This window comes from Panicum virgatum, chromosome 2N (assembly GCF_016808335.1).
Source record: "Panicum virgatum strain AP13 chromosome 2N, P.virgatum_v5, whole genome shotgun sequence".
Classification (NCBI taxonomy): Eukaryota; Viridiplantae; Streptophyta; class Magnoliopsida; order Poales; family Poaceae; genus Panicum; species Panicum virgatum.
This window is the reverse complement of record NC_053146.1, coordinates 53,735,214-53,754,512: the sequence shown is the minus strand read 5'-3', so window position 1 is coordinate 53,754,512 and position 19,299 is coordinate 53,735,214. Positions and strand designations below refer to the sequence as shown.

General features: G+C 45.5%; 3 protein-coding genes across 4 annotated transcripts; 2 read left to right on the top strand and 1 right to left on the bottom strand.

The window, feature by feature from the left end:
* Window positions 1-49: 49 nt before the first annotated feature.
* On the bottom strand, window positions 50-4,498 carry LOC120661282 (DEAD-box ATP-dependent RNA helicase 7-like). Its single transcript, XM_039940095.1, has 14 exons — window positions 3,935-4,498; window positions 3,246-3,380; window positions 3,027-3,167; window positions 2,820-2,931; window positions 2,577-2,647; window positions 2,335-2,489; window positions 2,144-2,255; window positions 1,729-1,830; window positions 1,590-1,650; window positions 1,341-1,512; window positions 1,154-1,250; window positions 976-1,070; window positions 751-884; window positions 50-546 (listed from the first exon to the last, which is right to left on the bottom strand). Exons 1-14 carry the CDS (start codon window positions 4,421-4,423, stop codon window positions 299-301), a joined length of 2,124 nt encoding a protein of 707 aa, XP_039796029.1. The 5' UTR covers window positions 4,424-4,498; the 3' UTR covers window positions 50-298.
* A 7,468-nt stretch (window positions 4,499-11,966) lies between these two features.
* LOC120659614 (eukaryotic translation initiation factor 3 subunit G-1-like) lies at window positions 11,967-12,484 on the top strand. The gene has a single exon (XM_039937811.1). It carries the CDS (start codon window positions 11,967-11,969, stop codon window positions 12,423-12,425), a length of 459 nt encoding a protein of 152 aa, XP_039793745.1. The 3' UTR covers window positions 12,426-12,484.
* A 1,166-nt stretch (window positions 12,485-13,650) lies between these two features.
* LOC120661281 lies at window positions 13,651-19,136 on the top strand. 2 transcript variants are annotated; one of them, XM_039940093.1, is made up of 9 exons: window positions 13,651-15,570; window positions 15,673-15,741; window positions 16,040-16,126; window positions 16,226-16,346; window positions 16,790-16,859; window positions 16,939-16,980; window positions 17,371-17,463; window positions 17,574-18,062; window positions 18,163-19,136. In XM_039940093.1, the coding sequence occupies exons 4-9, from the start codon at window positions 16,264-16,266 to the stop codon at window positions 18,799-18,801; spliced, it is 1,416 nt and encodes a 471-aa protein (XP_039796027.1). In that variant the 5' UTR covers window positions 13,651-15,570; window positions 15,673-15,741; window positions 16,040-16,126; window positions 16,226-16,263; the 3' UTR covers window positions 18,802-19,136. The 2 variants fall into 2 exon arrangements, with proteins under 2 accessions (XP_039796027.1, XP_039796028.1); XM_039940094.1 differs by lacking the exon at window positions 16,226-16,346.
* Window positions 19,137-19,299: the final 163 nt, after the last annotated feature.

The window sequence follows — 19,299 nt, the reverse complement described above, 5'->3', positions numbered from 1 at the left end:
CCAAATCTCGTAAAAACACATTTAGTGGATGTGACGCAACAGACAAATATTGCATAGCTATAGCAGACTATTTTCAACATTGCTCACAAGTCATAATAGTTGATATAGGTATGGGATACAAGATCAAAATTGTACACTTTCAATAGCTAAATTGATCATAACATTGGTGATAAAAACACTAACAAATAAATAAAAACCGATACACTCGCAGCCAAAACTGTGACAATTCACTCCCCTCTTCCTCAAATCTACGTCCAAAACATACAACTTTCAAATGTTCGCCAACTCTGCAACAGACCTAATTCCTCCTGTTAAACCTATTGCCACCGCCTCCCCTGCCAGAAAAGCCTCTGCCGCCTCCACCTCTGCCTCCGCCACCACCAAACCTGCTGCCGCCTCCACGGTCACCACCACCACCACCGAATCTGCTTCCACCTCCACGACCAAATCTTCCACCGCCGGTGTTGCCTCTTGACTGCTCTCTCTCTTGCAAGGGTGGCAGCTGCTTCACTTCATCAATTGTCACCTGAGCAGCACTCTCAGAAGCTGCAGGATCATGCAGTGAGTTTAGAGTGAAGCAGTTGTATGGAAACAGATATCATATTTGGATTTTGGAAAACACAATGATAGTTCAACTGCCCTGATTTGAATCGCATAATAGGAGAATTTTCAGGAATTTTACAGCACAGCTGGAAAAAAAACATTTCGTACCCAGCCACTCATCATTTGGCAAACAAGGGAAGATGTTACCTTGAATGTAGTCTTCAACATCTGCCGCAGGAACATCAAATACAACCCCTGTTCCATCAGCTGTTAGGGTGGCACCCTTTACATCTGCAAGCTTCTCTTCAGGCATAAACCTTTTCAATATAGTAAAAGCAAACCTGCATGCAGAAAAGGATTTCCAATCAATTGAAGATGATGAGATAATCAAGACTCAGATTTAGTACGTGCAGATTTACAATAGCCACTTACCCTGGTGACCACATAGGCCTGCCAGTTTGAAGATGTAATGTAGTGTAATCCTCCATAGAAGAGAGCAATGATCTTTTCTTTATGTCAGTGTATCCCTACGGAAAAAATTCCTGTTAATTACAACTGCCCATAGAGCAGATAACTACAAATGTAAAATGAAAAAAAAACAACAACTTACAACAGCCTTTGCCAGTGCTTTCGCCAGTAAGTCAGCTGCAGACAGGCTAGAAGAGCTTAGCAGTTGCTCTGCTTGCTCCCGGAAAATAGGGATAACACTGCATGGCACCCATCACATACGGTTAGTGGCAAAAACCAATGAACAAAATAAACATGTTCACCCCAAAATGGACATGGAAATATCTTACCTGTCTGACACACTCGCAATAGCATCTGCAGCTTCAGTGCCAGCAGATTGTGCCACATCAGTAGGCTGTGGCGCAGAGATATGTTCAAACTTAACTCCAGACTCCCTTTCTAATCTGCTCACGCTGTGCTTATATCTGGGCTCATAAAGCATGACAGCAACACCAGTGTTCCCTGAAAATCAACATGCATTGAGTTAGCAGTTAGAAATCATAAACAATAGACACACATGAGCTTCCTATTTAGCATACCTGCTCTCCCTGTCCGCCCTGAACGGTGTATGTAGGCTTCAACATCACGTGGAGGCTCACACTGCAAGTTTTATATATGATCAGTAAGCGAGTGAAAAGCTAGTTATTAGAAAATTATTAAGTGTGAAATAGCCCATACCTGAATGATAAGTTGCACATCATTAATGTCCAGACCACGAGCTGCCACATTTGTAGCCACCAAAACTTGGAATTTCCCACCCCGGAATCCAGCAAGAATGACCTACAAATTATACAGATGTATCAAATATCTATATGGATGGGCAGACAACTAAAAACTGTTTCACAAACAAATTTTCCAATTGATTATATAGTCACTAATTTTAAAAATAAAGGTTCAGTTGTGTCAGGAGATGAGTATCATTACAACATCATTTTGGTCATTAAATGGCAGTAATGTATTACACATTAGCAACATGAATAAATCCACAGAATATTGCCAGTAACATTTAAAAAAAAGGCATTTTAGCCAGACAGTATTGAAGATTAGGCAACTAGATATCGAGAGCATTGGATGTAGTTAATCAATCACTTACTTCACGCTGAGCTTGCACAACATCTCCATGCAAGGCACGGGATCCAGGGATCAAACCAGAAAGCTCTGATGCAGAGTCCTTTGTCTCAGTGAAGATAATTGTTCGGCCTCCACTGAACCAAATAAATGTTTAGCAAAAGTTGATGAAAAACAAGAGCAATGAAAGGAAAACCATGTTTGGGGAGTACATACTGGCTATAGCATCGGATAATGTCCGGAATAACTTGAGCCCTGGCTGCTTTGTTACAAGGAAGAGCAAGATGCTTGACAGATGCACTAGCCTTCAGTTTCTCGTTTCCGACAAGATCAACTGTCTTCCTGTCACCTTTCAGGAATCTCATGGAGAGCTAAAATGATTCCAGAATCCAGAATAATGTCAGTTCACATAAACACTGAGATGCTATAAAAACAGACAAGTCCTATAGTCAATTTACCTTATTAACCCAATCTGGCAGAGTGGCACTGAACAGAAGTGTTTGTACTTTGGTAACGTCTTCAACCTTACCTGTTGATATATTAACGGTCTGATTACACACATATAAGTTACATCAAATAGAAAATCAAGAACCGCCGAGAGTTGTTCCACTTGGAAATTTCAGCAAGAAAGTCAAAAGCATCAAGAACCGGCTCAACTGAAAGAACCTATATGAGACTGAAAAAGTAATGAATGAACATACCAAGAATGAGCTCTACGTCATCAACAAATCCCATGTTAAGCATTTCATCAGCTTCATCGAGGACACGGAATTTCAAACACTTCAAATTGAGAGTTCCCTTTACAATGAAATCCTGAGCAAGGCAGTAATGCAGCACACATAAGAAAAAGGAGAGACAGAGCTCATGTTCCACTGGGCTGGAAATATCAATAAAGAGAAATCAGTTACCTTGACACGACCAGGAGTTCCAACAACAATGTCCACCCCCTTTCTCAATGCCATTTCTTGAGGACGATAAGGAGAACCCCCATACACACAACACGCCGAAAGCCCATATGTTGCTCCATAAAACTCAAAGTCCGCGTGCACCTGAAATTCATTGTGATGATGTCAAAACCCGATAAAAGCTCTGCTCTATCGACAATCAGATACTTGTACAATTTTTACCTGATTGGCCAGCTCTCTTGTAGGTAGAAGAACCAAAACACTTGGAGGCCTGCCATAGTCAGTTTTTCGGGTTGCTTTGTGTGTCCCGTTAACCAACGACTCCAATATGGGCAGTACAAAAGCCAAAGTTTTGCCCTGTAGTAAATAACACTATCAGTCATACAATTTTTTAGAAAAAAAAAGTATAGAACAATGTTATTCCTCATGTCCAGTTATCCAGTTCTCTAATGAGAAATTAAGGGATTTCCACTTTTCCACAAACACCCCAGTTCACTAGTTCGGTACTATAAATAGCCATTATCCTCAACTGTAAGAGAAGGTAACTGACTATCATAAACAGCCATTCCCATCCAGTACTTACATAATTATAGTCCTATACCAAAGAGAACGGTTAACTGACTGTCAGAGACAGGCAGACAGCCATCCCATCTGGTACGGCATAATCCTACACTGAAGAGAAGTGTTATCTGACTTTCGGAAACAGACACTTCCCTCCAAGCTAACATATATGCCGATAATGGTACCATGATTTTACCGGAATTCCTACCAGAACATTTCATATTGCCCTCCCCAAGTATTCTTCACAATCATAGAGGCACAACGCAGCCTAGCAATTCAAATATGGTGCGAAATAACAACCGTACCCTACAACTCTACCAGATGAATCACAGTTCAGAAGGACCTCTCACCTGGCCCGTGCGCGCGCGGCCGACCAAGTCGCTGCCGTCGAGGACGAGGTCGAATGTGGTGGCCTGGATGGGGAACAGCGCCTTGATCCCCTTGGACTTGAGCCTCTGCCTCAGCGGCTCCGATATCCTGAAGTTGGTCAGCGCGTTCGGGTCCGCGGGGTCCTCGTCGTTGCTGGCCGTGACCTCGCCGTCGTCCTCCGAGGCCGGAGACGAGGCCTCGACCGTCTTCTTCGCCATCTCCTTCTTCGACTTCTTCGCGGCGGGTGCCGTCTCCTCGGAGCTGGTGCTGCTCTTCTCCTCCTCGTCCGAGGACGGGGACGGCTCCTTGGCCTTCCGCTTCTTCTCCTTCTTCTTCGCCGAAGCGGCCTCTGCCTCCGCCTCGGCCGCCGCCGCCGCGGCGGCGGCGGCCTTGAGCTGCTTGCGCTTTGCCTTCTTGGAGGCGGAGTCGTCGACGGCCATGGGCTCCGCGGCGGCGGGCGCGGGAGACATCGCGGGGGTAAGTGTTGGAGGAGCGCGGGCCGTGCGGTTGAGGGCTGGCGGCTGCGAGGGGAAGGCGCAGCCGGAAAAGAGGGGGAGAGCGGTCGGGGCTTCGAGTACTTGTAGGTATGCTGCAAAAAACCCTAGCGCGTGAGGAGGGCACGGGACCCGGGCGGGGCGGTTCGCGTGCTGAGGTGGCCGTTGATATTTTGGACGGCCGCGGGCTCACAGCAGGGCCCGGGCCCACAGGCTCAGGGAGAGGGAGGAGGGAGCTGTTTCGTAGCGGCAACGCTTTGGTCCAGCGTGTCACGGTGGATGTCTGCAGAATGAGCGGATTTGCATTCTGTTTGCTCCGTAGCAGATTTGCATTCTGTTTGCACAGCAATTGAGCGGATGAATGTTAAGATTCTGTTTGCTCAATAATGTCTTGTGTTCCATTTGAGTTGACACATGTCCATCATACGGACGTCTCTCCACACTAATTCAACCTTTTTTTTTGAGCAATCAGAGAGCTTTTCATTCATTCAAACCATGGTTACATTCAGGGTTAACAATTTCGGCGGAATTTAGGCGGAATTTCAGTAAAAATTTCGTTTCCGCTAGTTACCGGGAAGTGAAATTTCGGTATTTTTCGGTAAATTTTGTTTCGAAATTCAAAAATTCAAAAAAAATTGTAAAAAATATGATAAAAATATGATTAAAAAATTAGGTGCTTTTTTGAGCGAGTAGCACTTGAAATCGTTCAAATATAAATTGGTTTGGTTGGTTAAAATCACTAAATGGGTTCGGACCCGTTAACGTTGAGTAGACCCGAGCGGATTTCGGTGATTTCCCGGCGAGAAACCGGTGAAATCGACCAGATTTCGCCGCGGCTCCGGGAACTTAAGGTATGAGAAGTTTTTTTTTATGTTGATGCTTGTTGATGTCGATCTAAGTTAGTTGATTTGAGATTCTAGAGACCATGTGACATAGAATACATAGAAAAAATCAGTTAGTTGATATGTATGAATTTTTTCATGTTAGTTGATATGTATGAATTGCTAGTTTTAATGAATTGTTAGTTTATGTGATATTCATGGATTGTTAGTAGGCATTCATCAAAAAGAACACGAGTTGCTACTTCATGTGATATCCATGAACTTACACCTTGCTATTCATGAACTTCATGTGTTAAATGGTGTATTTGTCATTGTTTTGTGGAGTTATATATATATATGTTATACATTATAAACTGTCAATATACACATAATCAGGAGAAACTCTGCTAAAATTTTCAATTTTTTCATATATACATAACACTGACACCATTTTCTGTTAATATGCATCATTTTTCGGTAGAAAAACCACGAATTTCGGTCGAAATCACCGAAATTTCGCCCAGAATTCATCGGAATTTCATTTTTTTGAATTCAAAACCCCCTTTCGTTCGGAAATAGCGAAATCCGTCAAAATTTCGACCGAAATTCCGTTTCCGGTGATCGGCAGGATTTTAAGAAAAAACGGAAAGGTTAACCCTGGTTACATTCCGCAACTGCCAGCTCAGCTAGCCAGTCAGGGATCGAATCAATCCAGAAATAAGAGCGATCGGTGGCCGACACCGTCGCGGCACAAACATGACCTACCGAATTCGCTCCTCTACGAACCCACTCAATTCTGAAATCAGAAAAACTTTTACCTAGCTCTGTAATATCAAAACAAAGGCCTCCAATGGACGATCTTGATGCCGAAGGCTCCCGCAGCAGTCTCGCTAGTCCCTGGCAGTCAACTTCAAGCACAACACGATCAGTACCCAGTTCTAAAGCAAGTTCCAGGCCTTCTCGCGCTGCCAAGGCCTCCGCCGTGATTGCATCAGGCACCCCATCAAACCACCGGGCTGCTGCCCCCGACCACCAATCCAGAGGAGTCGCGGATGACAACTCCCGTGCGACCTGTACAGGACTCATGAACAAATCCCGCATCAGTGTTTACCTTTGTCCAGCCCGTTTCCGGCAACGCCCATCTTGCCTCGGCCATTATTCTTTTCGGTTGTACTGGAAGTTTCAGCGACGCTAAATCCTCCAGCAGCTTTGAGATGTACCTGGTCATGGCACCTGGCTCCCACACCTTCCGGCCATGCCGGCGAGCATTCCTGCCGGTCCATAGCGCCCACGCTCCGCAGAGCATCACTTGCGCTCTATCAAAAGTGCATACATCAGGCCGGAACACATCTGTTGCCCATGAAGATGGATGGAAGTTTGGAATTGAAATCCCCAACATCTCCTTCACTGCCTTCCAGAAAATTTTCGCCACTGGGCATTGGAAGAATACATGAAAAAGCGTCTCATCAGGATCACCACATACCTCACAGAAGCTTTCCTTCTCTATATGTCGTCTTTTCAGTTCAGCTTTCGATGGCAAAGAATTATGAATCACTCGCCACCAGAAGACTCTGATCTTGGGCGGGACCTCCATCTTCCAGAGAGCGCTCCACTGCGCACTCTCCGATCCGGACGGTTCCCCCGGCAACGCCATAGCTTCGGCCATTTGTTCCTGCTTATAGGCTATAGGCTGAACGAACAGAGTAGTTGCCGTGTTTTTCAAAAGCCCAAGCCAGCACATCTTCCTCAAGACGCAAGCTGGGTTTGATCTTAAGGACTTCTGCTGCCTCTGCTGCCCTAAAGGATCTGTTAACAGCCTCCTCATCCCACACTCTAGTGCCCGGTATGAACAAATCATAAACTCGTTCCACAGTCGAACCCGGCGCTCGCACTAGTGGTTTGAGAGATCTCAAACCCGGGATCCAATTGTCTTCCCACACAGCCACATCTCCAGGACCAATCCTTCTAATCAGACCTTTAGAAAGCACGTCCCGGCCATGAAGGATGTCTCGCCACGTCGCCGAACTCCGTTTTTTCTTGGCCGCAGAAAGGAAATCACAGTTTGGGTAATATTTCCCTTTCAAGACCTTAGCACACAACGAGTCCGGCCGCGAAATCAACCTCCAGCCCTGCTTTCCCAACATTGCCTTATTGAAAAGAGAAAAATCTCTAAAACGCAGCCCTCCATCACATTTTAGCCGGGTGACCTTCTCCCATCTAAGCCAATGGAGTTTGTGATTATCAAGGGAGCTCCCCCACCAGTATCTAGTCACAGCCGATGTCAATTTTTTACAGACCACCGGCGACAACTTGAAACAAGATATTGGATAGGTAGGAACCGATTGCACATTTGCCTTCAGGAGCACCTCCCTGGCCGCGCAACTCAGGTTCTTCTCTGCCCATCCTCCAATCATTCCCCTCACCCTTGCCGGGACATATTTGGAAGCATCACCTGCCCCTCTCTCAGCCGTAGTAGGCAAGCCCAAATATTTTCCCCCCAACGCCTCATTTGGGATCTGCAAGCTCCCGTGCACAGCACCTTTTGCCTCTTGTTGCCAGTTTGGACTGAAGAAAATGGCAGATTTATTCTTATTAACCAACTGGCCCGACCCATGATTATAGTCCTCCAGGATCGCTGCCACCCGGTCTGCCCCCTTCTTAGACGCTTGTGTGAAAATTAAGCAGTCATCAGCAAAAAGGAGATGGGACACCCATGGTGCGTGTCTACTGACCCTCACTCCCCTTGACACATAAAGTGGTCCAATATTCTTTAGCATGCAAGATAATCCTTCAGAGCACAACAAGAACAAATAAGGAGAAATCGGACCCCCCTGCCTTAAGCCTCTTGTTGGTTTAAAACTGTCCGTGAACACCCCATTAACACGGACTGAGAAAGATACTGAAGTAACACATTTCATGATTAACTTGCACCAGGGCTCCGGGAACCCCAAAGTTTCCATGATAGTCTCCAAATACCTCCACTCCACGCGATCATAAGCTTTTGCCATATCCAGCTTAATCGCACAGCTTCCTGACTTTCCTTTCTTGTTCCTCAGATAATGTATACACTCATAAGCAATCAGCACATTGTCCGTGATCAAGCGACCCGGCACAAATGCACTCTGTTCAACCGATATCACATCCTCCAACAAGACTCGGAGGCGATTAGCTTTGGTCTTTGAACAAATCTTATATAACACATTACAAAGTGAAATGGGACGGTACTGTGAGCGGATGAATGTTGACACTTGTCCATCATACGGACGTCTCTCCACACTAATTCAGCCTTGATCATAGATTTTGTACCACATAATCTCGTCTTGTGATTCATTAAGAATTTTAGGAAATGAAGACGTTTTTGAGCAGTTTGCATAAATCAATTCAATTAGTCTGATTCCCGATCCAAATGGCACATCAAATTTCTCCGACTCGCTTCTTTTCTTATACACATCTGAGTTGTTCAAAACTCACATAGGTGTAGATGCTTGGAAATTTAGTCGGCGATATTGGAGACGTGTCTACCGTTTCCTGCGCCATGATTCCATCCACAACGGCCACGGTGCATCGCATGCGCTCATGCACCGGCTCACGCCCGGGTCTCTAGCTAGGAGGACTTGACTGGCGCGTGCATAGCTGCACCGCTCATGTAATCTTGCATGTTGTACACTGCCTATATATAGGCCCGTGTAGTATTATCCCTTTCTACAAACAACAAAACACTCTTCTACTCTTAGTACTCTTATCTTCTCTATGCAGTAAGCGCGCACGCTGCACGCACACACGCAGCGGCTGGCCTTTTTTTTTTGCGAAATTGGGGGTGGGGCAGGCAGTCAGGGGGAGGGGTGCAGGGGCACCCAGGCAGCGGGTACAAAAGCTCGCTGCTGGGGGCGGAGCACAAGCGAAGGCAAACACGGAGAAAACCCCCCATCTCGTCTTCATCTTCCACCTCCAAACCCTCCGATCCCTCTTCCGATCCACGAGCCCTAGCTAGCCGCGACCTTGGCTTGGAGTAGCGTAGGGCGCGGACGGCGGGCCTGATGGACGACGACGACGACTTCGACTGCGGGGACTTCGTCGTCGCGTGCTGCTGCGCCGACTCCGACACCCACTCGTCCTCCCGCCGCTCCCGCTACGTCGTGGTGGCCGTCTGCTGCTGCTGCCTCCTCGCGGCGCTCGTCCTCGCGGCGGTGTTCGTCGCCGCGTACGCCTTCGTCGTCCCCGTCCGCGTCACCGTCGACGACGCCGCCCTCGCCCGCCTCGCCCTCGCCGCGCCTGCGCCCTCCAGCTGCACCAACGGGTCCTGCACCGGCACCGGCGCCGGCACCGCTATCTCCTACGACCTCTCCGTCGGCGTCGCGCTCCACAACCACAACTGGGCGATGGCCATCTGGCGCCGCGGCGCCCTCGACGCCGAGCTCCGCTTCCGCGGCAGCACGTTCGCGCGCGCCCGCCTGGCCGGCGACGGCGAGGGGCGGGGCGACAGGATCCGCGCGCTGAGGAAGGAGGTCTACCGCCTGGCCGTGGCGGCCGAGAGCGCGCCCGTGGCGCTCGGGCCAGTCGCGGCGGCCGAGCTCGCCGGGCAGAGCGCGGCGGGCGTCTTCGAGCTGGAGCTCGCCGTCTTCGGGGAGGTCAAGTACGAGGCCCACGCCCGCCGCCGCGCCATCGAGGTCACCTGCGCGCTCAGGCTATCGCCGTCCACCGCGACGGCGCCGGCCGCGTTCGAGAGGGTCAAGTGCACGTAGGTAGTGCACCAACTAATTACTGCTCGCCAGTAGGATGATGAAGGATCGAACAAGTATGAAATGCTCCACTCGCGTAGACTACTCGTACGTGATTTTCCCGTCCTCTGTGGGGAATGGGGAATAATGTTCATCGTTGATCAGGGCTGGGACTATAGTGATCCGCTTTGTGTTCCTGCAAGTATGCTCGTTTAGTAGGGTAGTTGTTTCCGCCTTTGTAGCCAGCTAGCGCTCTTCACCATATTATTGGTACGGTGTTTGTTGATTGCCTGGATTGTCGTCCCTTTTTACCGTCTGTTAATACAAAGATAGATGTGCGAATGTTCCATCGTTGATCTTGATCAGCAAAATAGTAGTATAATATTTATTCTTTGTTTTCTTGCATGTACTCGTTTAAATCGTGTGATAATTGTCTCTGCCTTGTAGCCAGCGCATTGGTGCTAGCTGTTTCATTTCCTAAGTTGTCATTTTTTTTTACCGTCTGTGAGTGCAAAGATGATCCTCATGTGTGTCCATGGTAGAAAAAGTTTGCGAAACCACCCAAGCTAGGGCAACAACCATTGTTTCATATATATTTTGGATGATGTACCGCACATTTTTCTTGCACATGCGCTGAAATTTGACTAAAAGTTATTCGACATAGCTAAGAGCGGGTATAATAGATGGCAGGGGCCGGCGCCGAGTCCTACGTGGATAGAGAGAGAGCATGTGCGGGCTACTCGTGAGACGGCGGCTCCCAGCCGACGGATGAGTATTTGTGCAATTTCTATTGGTTGATGCTTGCTGCTGGACATTAAAATTTAGTGGGGTCCGACACCCACCCTGCCCTCGCTGCAGCCGGCGGCCGGCGGGCTTATTAGCCTTGCTCTAAAGCTAGGCTTCATGTACACGCTCGTATTGTGCAAAGGACTCGGAGAAAACACGAGCAACTAACAAAACCGATTTGGAAAAGTTTAAAGAAGAGCTTATTAGTCGCTTTGCTACAACTGATGAGATGATTAGCATGTAGTACATTCGTGAGTAACAATCATGCATGCATGGATTTTCAGAAATCAGACGCACGTTGATTAGTTCACACTTGCAGCAGCAGCGCTTGCTTCCCTTCATTTCTGTTCTCTCTTGCGCCTTGTTCGGCTGGCTGGCTGGATGACTGGCTGATTTGGCGTGAGAGAAAAACACTGCTGGTTGGCTAGCTGGCTGATTTAGCGTGAGAGGAAAATACTGTTGTGGCTGGCTGAATCTCCCAGCCGAACAAGACGTTGGTCTTGGTCATGCCATGACGAGACAGAGTAGCATACATGCATGATGCATGGCAGCCGCAGCAGAGGGAGAGGGATGGAGCCATCAGCCATGTGTGTCCGCGCAGCCCGGTCACTTGGTGTGCAGCTAGCGGCAGCAGTGCGCGCCCATCACGCGGCCGATCGAGCTCGCCCGTCTGACCATCTCGTCCTCTCGCCGAGTGCGCGCGATCGCGAAACGGGGAAAACACGCCACCATCCTTGCATGTGCTGCCATCGATCATCTGCTCGATATAGGTAGCCGGGACGGGACATCGCGTGGCCGCGGCCAGCCCAGCATTGCTCCTGCGATGCAAGGAGAAAAAGGACTCCCACGTGGCGCGGCAGTGCCTTTGCAGTGTCCGCCTGCCCAACTGGCGTGTCATCTTGTTCTCAGCACGTCCACGGTAGTGAAAGCCAAAATTGTTGTATCAACTCACGCACTGGTTGCCCTGAAATTACGGTCGACCGTGCAGTCATCATAGAGGTCACCATCGAGATTGTTGTTGTATTCCAAAAAGGACTTCACTTGTTTCCGTCTACAGTCCACGGCAAAGAAGTTCGCCTGACTCGCGGATTGCCCCGTCATCACGTTGTGCACGATAAAGTCCCTGCTGTGTCTGGATTGAAAGAAATTGGGCAAAACTTGAAAACGACCATAGCTTCAGGGACAAGGACAGCAATGGATCTGGACGCGAGCCCTGCCATCAACTTCTGGAAGGACCCGAACGCCGAGTCCTGCTGCATCTGCGGCGGGGAGGAGGCGGCGGCGAAGCACGCGGAGCTGACGTGCCCCTACAACTACCTCGCCCCTGCCTCGTACGCTCCCTGCCGGGCGAGAGCTGCCGCCTGGAGGGAGTCCAGGAGCGCGCTGTCCGAGCACCGCTGGTACTTGCGGCGCTTCGTGCGCGTGAACAACCTGCCGGGGAGCTGCCGTCCGGCGGAACTCGCCGGGCTGTTCGCCGAGTTCGGGCCGCTGCGGATGTGGCACGTCGCCATGGACGCCCCCGGAGCGTGCAAGGGATTCGCCTGCCTCGTCTTCGAGCGCCGAGAGCATGCGGAGGAAGCTATCGATAAGCTCAATTGCTATAATTTAGGCGGGCGTAGCTTGCGGGTAGACTGGGCTTACCCCAGCGCTTGACTGAGCAACTGGGCCTTGTTTGTTTCCCATCCTATTCTATTCTAAAAAAATCCCCCATGCTGTACTAAATGAAGTTTATTTGTAAATTTTTTTCAGAGATGGGTGTAACTTTTCGCGACGAATCTAATGACAATAATTAATCGATGATTTGCTACAGTGATACTACAGTAACCATCCTCAAATTGTGCGGTCAAAGTCCTCATTAAATTCTCCAGGGTCACTAGCGCGGGGTTCTGAAGTTGGTTTTATAAATGACTTTATTTAATACCGTAATTAGCGATCAAAATGTTACTATTCAATAGCACAGCACAAATCAAATAAAGTCCAAGTGTAAAAAATTTGAGCATGTAATAACATTGAATCAGCCCATGCTAGCCTACTCCAGGCTCCGTCCTTGAGTTCAGTGAACAACTCTAGCAGACTTAAGTTATCTCGCCCCATTTTCCTATATATAACCTCATTTTAAAAAATGCAGCTCCAACCGAATTCTCAAATTTGAGCCTCTATTCTTCTGTATGAGGATCTCTCATCTAAATTTTAGCCTCTTACTTTGCTTTGTACTCCAACCGAACTCTCATGTCTTTCCTATATCTTATCTTCCTCATTCTTTATTGATATCATGTAACGAACAATCTAAGCATTATTTATGCAAACATTTGTTACTACCAATAATGATTTTATTAATAACTATATTTTGTACAAATAATTATTGAGCGGACTTATTTATAACCATTAATTATTTATAACTATTAATTTCAAATGATTATATTTCAAACGGCTATATCGATCGATTGACAGACTAGTTCAACGTGAGATTGACGGACCATAGGACTCAATGCACACACAATGACAAAACTACATCGGTCAATTAATAGACTAAATGGGTCAATGCCAAGTTCACTCTGCCATCAAGGGGCCGTTTAGTTCTCAAACCAAAATTTTTTGGGTGTCACATCAATAGTTTGATCAGATGTCGGGAAGATTTTTCGGACACTAATTAAAAAAATAATTTTAGAACTCATCTGGAAATCGCGAGACGAATCTTTTGAGGCCTTTGACCGCATCATTAGCACATGTGGGTTACTGAAGCACTTATGACTAATAATGCACTAATTAGGCTCAAAAAATTCGTCTCGTCGTGTATATCCAAACTGTGCAATTAGTTTTGTTGTTTAACTACATTTAGTGGTCCATGCATATATTCAAAGAGAAAGACACAAATTTCGAGCTAAAATTTTTTGGGAACTAAACGCCCCCCAAATTCACCAACCGTCAAGCCAAACCAATCCATTCGAGCCCCTCCAAGTTGAATCCATCACCGGAGCTATGAAATCGGGCTACCGGACCATGACAGCTAGCAAGCGGGAGTTGGGGCGAGCCGCGAGCGGGCGGCCGGCGAGCAAGCCATGGAGGCCCCACGGAGGCACGGCGGCTCGCGGCCGGCCGGCGAGCAAGCGGCGGCAGCCACACGCAGGTGCGGTGGAGCGTGAACCTGCGGGCGACCACGCTGCGGTGCAACGATCTTCGAGCAGAGTCGCGGGCTGCCGGCCGCAGCGGCGTGTGCGGGCTGCCGGCTGGGGTAGCGACGAGCTGGCTGGCCAGAGATGTCCGTGGACACGCGGGAGCAGCGGCCGTTGGCGCCGTAGGTCGGATGAGGAGTCCCGACCGAGCTTCCACAAGTGAGAGTCGAGAGGGGAGAAAAGAGGACCTCTCATCTGTCGGGTGCCGGAAGAGAGCTCGGCTGGAGAGGGTTTTTCACTATTGGACAGGCCAGCTAATTGCATTTAGGTTTATCAGGCTACAATGTATATACAAGGCCATAATGTCTCGGCTTGGTTGTTCAGATTAGTTTGCATATATGGTTTCTCATCGTTTTAAGTATTTCGGAATAAATCAATAAATTAGTCCTTCTAGTGGCACCAAACCAGATTTGTAGTTTGTGTTGATTGGTTAGCCTTCCATTGTGCATAATTTCTCAGAATTTTAGGAACACGTTTGGTAGATAGCCTTTTCTTCCCCCTTTCTTTAATGCTACTTGCATATGGAAGTGGAATGGACAATGGACACATATTTATGTCCAAATATATTTTGAATAGCACAAATTTTGCTTGAATTTGAGTTTGACAGTACCAGTGCCCATGTTTCTCGCAGTACATATTTTTGGGTTCATAAACATTTCTTCTATAATTTATAATGGGTTTTTGCCTTGCGCAGTTTGCACCATTCTAGGGACTTTAAAACTTTATGGTTTTGTGGGAATCATATGTGCTTATTAAGCCTTTCCTACCATGCTTTCGTAATAGCAATTTCCTTCTACACCACAGCAGAGTATGGTTTTGGTAATTAGATCGTGACTGATATGCAGACCATAGCGGTATTGATAATTCACTTGTTTGCATGATGCTTGTTTGCTATAGAGTTATGGTGTCTTATTTGCTTGAAAAAACTGTGTCGTTTGTTCTAATTAGATTGCTCTTGTTTGCCTTCATCTATACTTTTTTATATATGCAATTGGTTGCATTTTGATTGGATGTTTTCCTTTATGTTGCTGGATCTCATTTTGGATGGCATCTGGATGACCGGATGCATGGTTCTATTAGCAGAAGCTTCATAATGCTCCAGAAAATCATCACCATCTATATTAGGAAAAAGACCACATAAACCCCTAACGTATTATGGGTCGACTACATCACCCCCTCAACTATAAACCCATAGTATGTTGGGGGGTTAAAAATCCAGTGCATTAGTTCACCTTTAGATGTTCTTGAAAAATTCTCTAATATTGTACGTGCCTATTTGAAAAAAAAGTATGTTGTATATTGCTCAATCTGTGTTTCAATGTTGAGCGAGACAGCTTGTATGCTGTGTTTTTTGTTTTAATGTGCATAGTGGTCCATTCAGTAATCTTGTTTTCATGAATTGATAGGTCTTCAATTGTTCAAACCTTGAATTACTTCTTTCAACATCTATCTGGTTTGAGAAACCATAACATGGTCTGCATTTCGTATGGATATTCTTTATAACAGTAACATTACTTTTATCGAACAGACAAGGAATTTGCTCTCGATTGCCATGTACGAGATCGTCTATATAAGAGGGATATTTCATGAGAGGTGTTTCTGTGATAAATCTGTTCCAGCACTAGGTCAGAATTGGCAATAACTTTAAACCCAGTATTTATATATAAAAAATGTCCAGCTGATGCTGATGTGATAGTTTTTGTTTAAATGTTTTTCTATTGCTGCAGAGATGAAGATTAAAACGCTGATGCCAGTGGATGCTGAATCAAAAAGGCTGATCGGTTGGATGGAAAAAGGTGAAGCATGTTCTGAGCTCATTCAATGAATTTCTATGTCATTTACTTCCAAAAAAATCTTTGTTTTATTATACCTGTTAGGATAGCGTCATGATCTTTAGCGCATATCTCTATCATTGACTTCTGCAACTTACATGGGCAAATTACATTAAAAAATTTAAGATACCAAAGTACTTTTTGATGAAAATTCTACTGAGATATATTCTAGAACATATCTTTTGTAACAGGGGTAGTAAGTAGTATGTGTGAAACTATTGTTCTAATTATTTGTTTGGGGACCTTGGAATCAAACTATTAGGTATCTACGATGCTTTGAAAAAGAAATATCTCAAGACCATCCTCTTTACCATCTGCTAGGAAGAAGTGATAATTGAGGAGTACGCCTGTAAGTTTTGCTCTGTGGAATCTAGCTAACACGTAGTATATTAGGTTGGATTGAGAATTATGTCACATATTTGCTTATTATATGCCAATGTTTCCCTAGTCTCATTTGGCTACTCCAACACTTCTGAGGAAGTTGTGATGATTATGAATCGTACGGGGAGCAAAAAGGGTAGCACTACTTTTAGATCAAATGCTTCTGATGTAACTCCTCATCAGATGAGGTACTTTCTTACCCTTGATGCTGATTTTCTTGCATGAAGTTGCAGTCTTCATACAAAAGTAGTGATGCATTCAGAATGTTGGAGTAATATGATTTGAAACAATTAAGTAATATGATTTCATTGTCTAACGATATGATGAAAATTGCTAGCTACATATATATGTTTAAGTATCTATATGTTTGCTATGATAAAAGTATGTGAGTCTTTAGAAACCTAATAGATTTATACTTATTTAATTTTACATCAACTGTCCTTGGCTTTCTTGGTTTACAAAGATATAGTATTGAAGGTTGAGATCACAATTCTTGTAGGATGGTGCTTTAATACACCCTGTAGATCATTTCATGGTGTTCTGGTTGTTTGTCCAGTGCACCTGTTGGGTGGAAAAATTATTCTTGTAAACTTGATGTTCATATCCTGACATGGCTATGATTTTCTTTCAGGAGCTCTGCTTGTAAGATGATCAGAAGGCTGGTTTCACTTATGAGGAACTTGGATCCAATGCCAGAGGAGGTATTTTTCTCACATTCTGCAATTTGTTTACAAACTTTCAATATATTTTGATATGCTGATGTGATTTGTTTGTGTTCAGCGAACAGTTCTATTGAAGTTGATGTACTACGATGACACCACCGTAAGTAAAAGTTTATGTTATGTTTATTTATCTGACCATATTGATGCTTGGGAGCTGTTGATATAGATAATCTTCTCCTTTGCTCTCAGCAAATAAGGAAACAATTTATCTTGTTGCACTTGAATTTGTTGCTAGCAGTTAAACATAGTTGTTTTACTTACATGTTGGCAGCCTTAAGATTATGAGCCTCTTTTACTCAAGTTTTGTGCTGACATTGATACAATAAATGTATGGAGCAAAAGCCCATTCAAGATGGAACTGTAGAGTGTCAATAGCAAACACCTTGTGCTAGCTGTTAAGGTCAAAATGAGAATGAGACTGAAGGGCTTCGACATGGTTTCCCCTTTCTAATTAAATATGATGCTTCTCACAGTTTGTTCTTTCATGCAGGTCAAGAATGTCCTTCAGAAATATGATGATAACAGTGCTACCAGCGGAGATTATGATATGAATGTGGATGATGATTACCTTTCTAACACAAAGGTGAAGATGAATACCATGGTCTTAATTTGAAAAATATTGTGTATACTCTATTGCATAGTCCACTCCTTTGTATGTGGAATTTAGCTAACATGTCTGATGTTCTGGTGCAGCCACCTGGAAGAAGATCTGGATATGTTTTGGTATCCTCTTCAAAGAAGGTTGAGTTCCTATTAGATTCAGGTGCAACTCACCACATCTGCAATGACAAAGGAATAATGCGTAATTTAAAGGATGTGAAGGAGGATTATCAGGTCCCTTTATACTCTTGTACTGGTGCTGAATTGAAAGCTGAAATGATGGGCTCAGTTATGACAAAGAACTTCAAACTCGGACAAGTCGGGTTCATTCCTGAAATGGCCTTTAATGTTGTGTCTGTCAGTCAGGGTCTTCTCACCAACATTTCAGATGGGCAATTCAGTATCACTTCTGTAGACGATGCAAGAGTGGTGGGAGAAGGATTTCTGAAGAAGCAGCACAATAAAGATAATGGCTCACACTACTATGAATATATCTTCCGAACTATGAACTGGGTTGTCCAACAGGATGACGAGAAGTTTATTGACAGTTGCCATGAAAGTGAAAGTGGTGATGATGATGAGGTACAGTGAGACTCTCATAACTTCTCTCAGCTCTCAGTAGCTTTGGTCTCATCTATTATGAGATGTTGTCTTAGCCCTTAATATTTTGCTCATTATGCAGGACTGGGTTATAGATACTGGTTGTTGGGACCATATAGTACCTACACTTAGTATGCTAAGCTATGCAAAAAGAGAGAGACATCCCATCCAATCAGCATCTGGAACAATGTGGGCAACCCACAAAGGGTCAACCACAGTGGGAGAACTATTTCTGAAGGATGTCAGATTCTGCAAAGATCTTACAAGGAGACTGCTGTCTGGAGCGATGCTGGATCTAAGTGGACATAGGATGACTTTCAATGCCCAAAAGTGCACAATTGTGCATAAAGATGGCTTGGAACTGAAAGGAGTAGGCATACTTCAGAAGAACACAGGATTGTACTTGCTACAAGAAAATGAAGAAGAGGAGAGAGCTATACAGGAAGAGAAGAATTTGGTGGCGGAAACAGAAGAAGATGAGTTGATAGACAGTGAAGAAAGGAAGAACGAGAGCATGATGAAAGAGGAGGAGGATGACCTGACAGACCTGACCGCTTATGCAGAAGGGTTGAAGACAGCTGAAGCAGAACAGTCTGGTCTGCCACCTGATGCCAAAGATGGGAAGAACAAGAGGGCACCAACTGAGGACACCAACAAGCCTGCTAAGCGAGCTAAGAAAGGCAAGGCTGCCAAGAGAACTAAGAGGCGGCAGCTTAAGTAGGCCAATGATCATTGTAATGGAAGTTGATGCCGCAGAGAAGCTGCTGGGCAGGAAGGCAGTGGCCAATACTGTTTTTCTTTTCAACTGATTGTCCCCATTGTTTACTTCCATAACAAAGGCCAGAATTTTCCAGTGGAAATATACGTCTGTGTTTAAGTGTTTTGTAGTGTTTTCATCCCCGTTTGTGTAATTTTCTCTGGTGCAGACAGATGTGTTCACTGTGTCTTCATCTTGTGCTGTGTTGCTGCTGTAATTTGCGGCCGTGCCACAATTATGAATGATCAAGTTCAGAGCGGAATCTCTTCCCCAGAGTTCTGTGATTCTGTCTCTACTCACTCCTTGTCTCATAATGGCGATTGGTGATATCGCCATTGTTCTGAATGACACCAATCCAGAACTGAGTATTTGCAGTGCGGTCTGGATTGGTGTCAAACTGTATACAGGTCTCGAGAGTTTTTTTTTTGTTTTTATGTACATATATAAATATCGTTTTGAGAG

Excerpts from the sequence above, each read along its gene's own strand:
- LOC120661281 (XM_039940093.1), top strand. The coding sequence starts at position 16,264 with ATGATTATGAATCGTACGGGGAGCAAAAAGGGTAGCACTACTTTTAGA. Across the intron at positions 16,860-16,938 it reads TGGATCCAATGCCAGAGGAG|CGAACAGTTCTATTGAAGTT; the intron begins GTATTTTTCTCA and ends GTTTGTGTTCAG. Across the intron at positions 17,464-17,573 it reads ATTACCTTTCTAACACAAAG|CCACCTGGAAGAAGATCTGG; the intron begins GTGAAGATGAAT and ends GTTCTGGTGCAG.
- LOC120661282 (XM_039940095.1), bottom strand. The coding sequence starts at position 4,423 with ATGTCTCCCGCGCCCGCCGCCGCGGAGCCCATGGCCGTCGACGACTCC. Across the intron at positions 2,932-3,026 it reads GAACTCCTGGTCGTGTCAAG|GATTTCATTGTAAAGGGAAC; the intron begins GTAACTGATTTC and ends TGCCTTGCTCAG. Across the intron at positions 1,513-1,589 it reads AGGGCGGACAGGGAGAGCAG|GGAACACTGGTGTTGCTGTC; the intron begins GTATGCTAAATA and ends GTTGATTTTCAG.
- LOC120659614 (XM_039937811.1), top strand. The coding sequence starts at position 11,967 with ATGGATCTGGACGCGAGCCCTGCCATCAACTTCTGGAAGGACCCGAAC.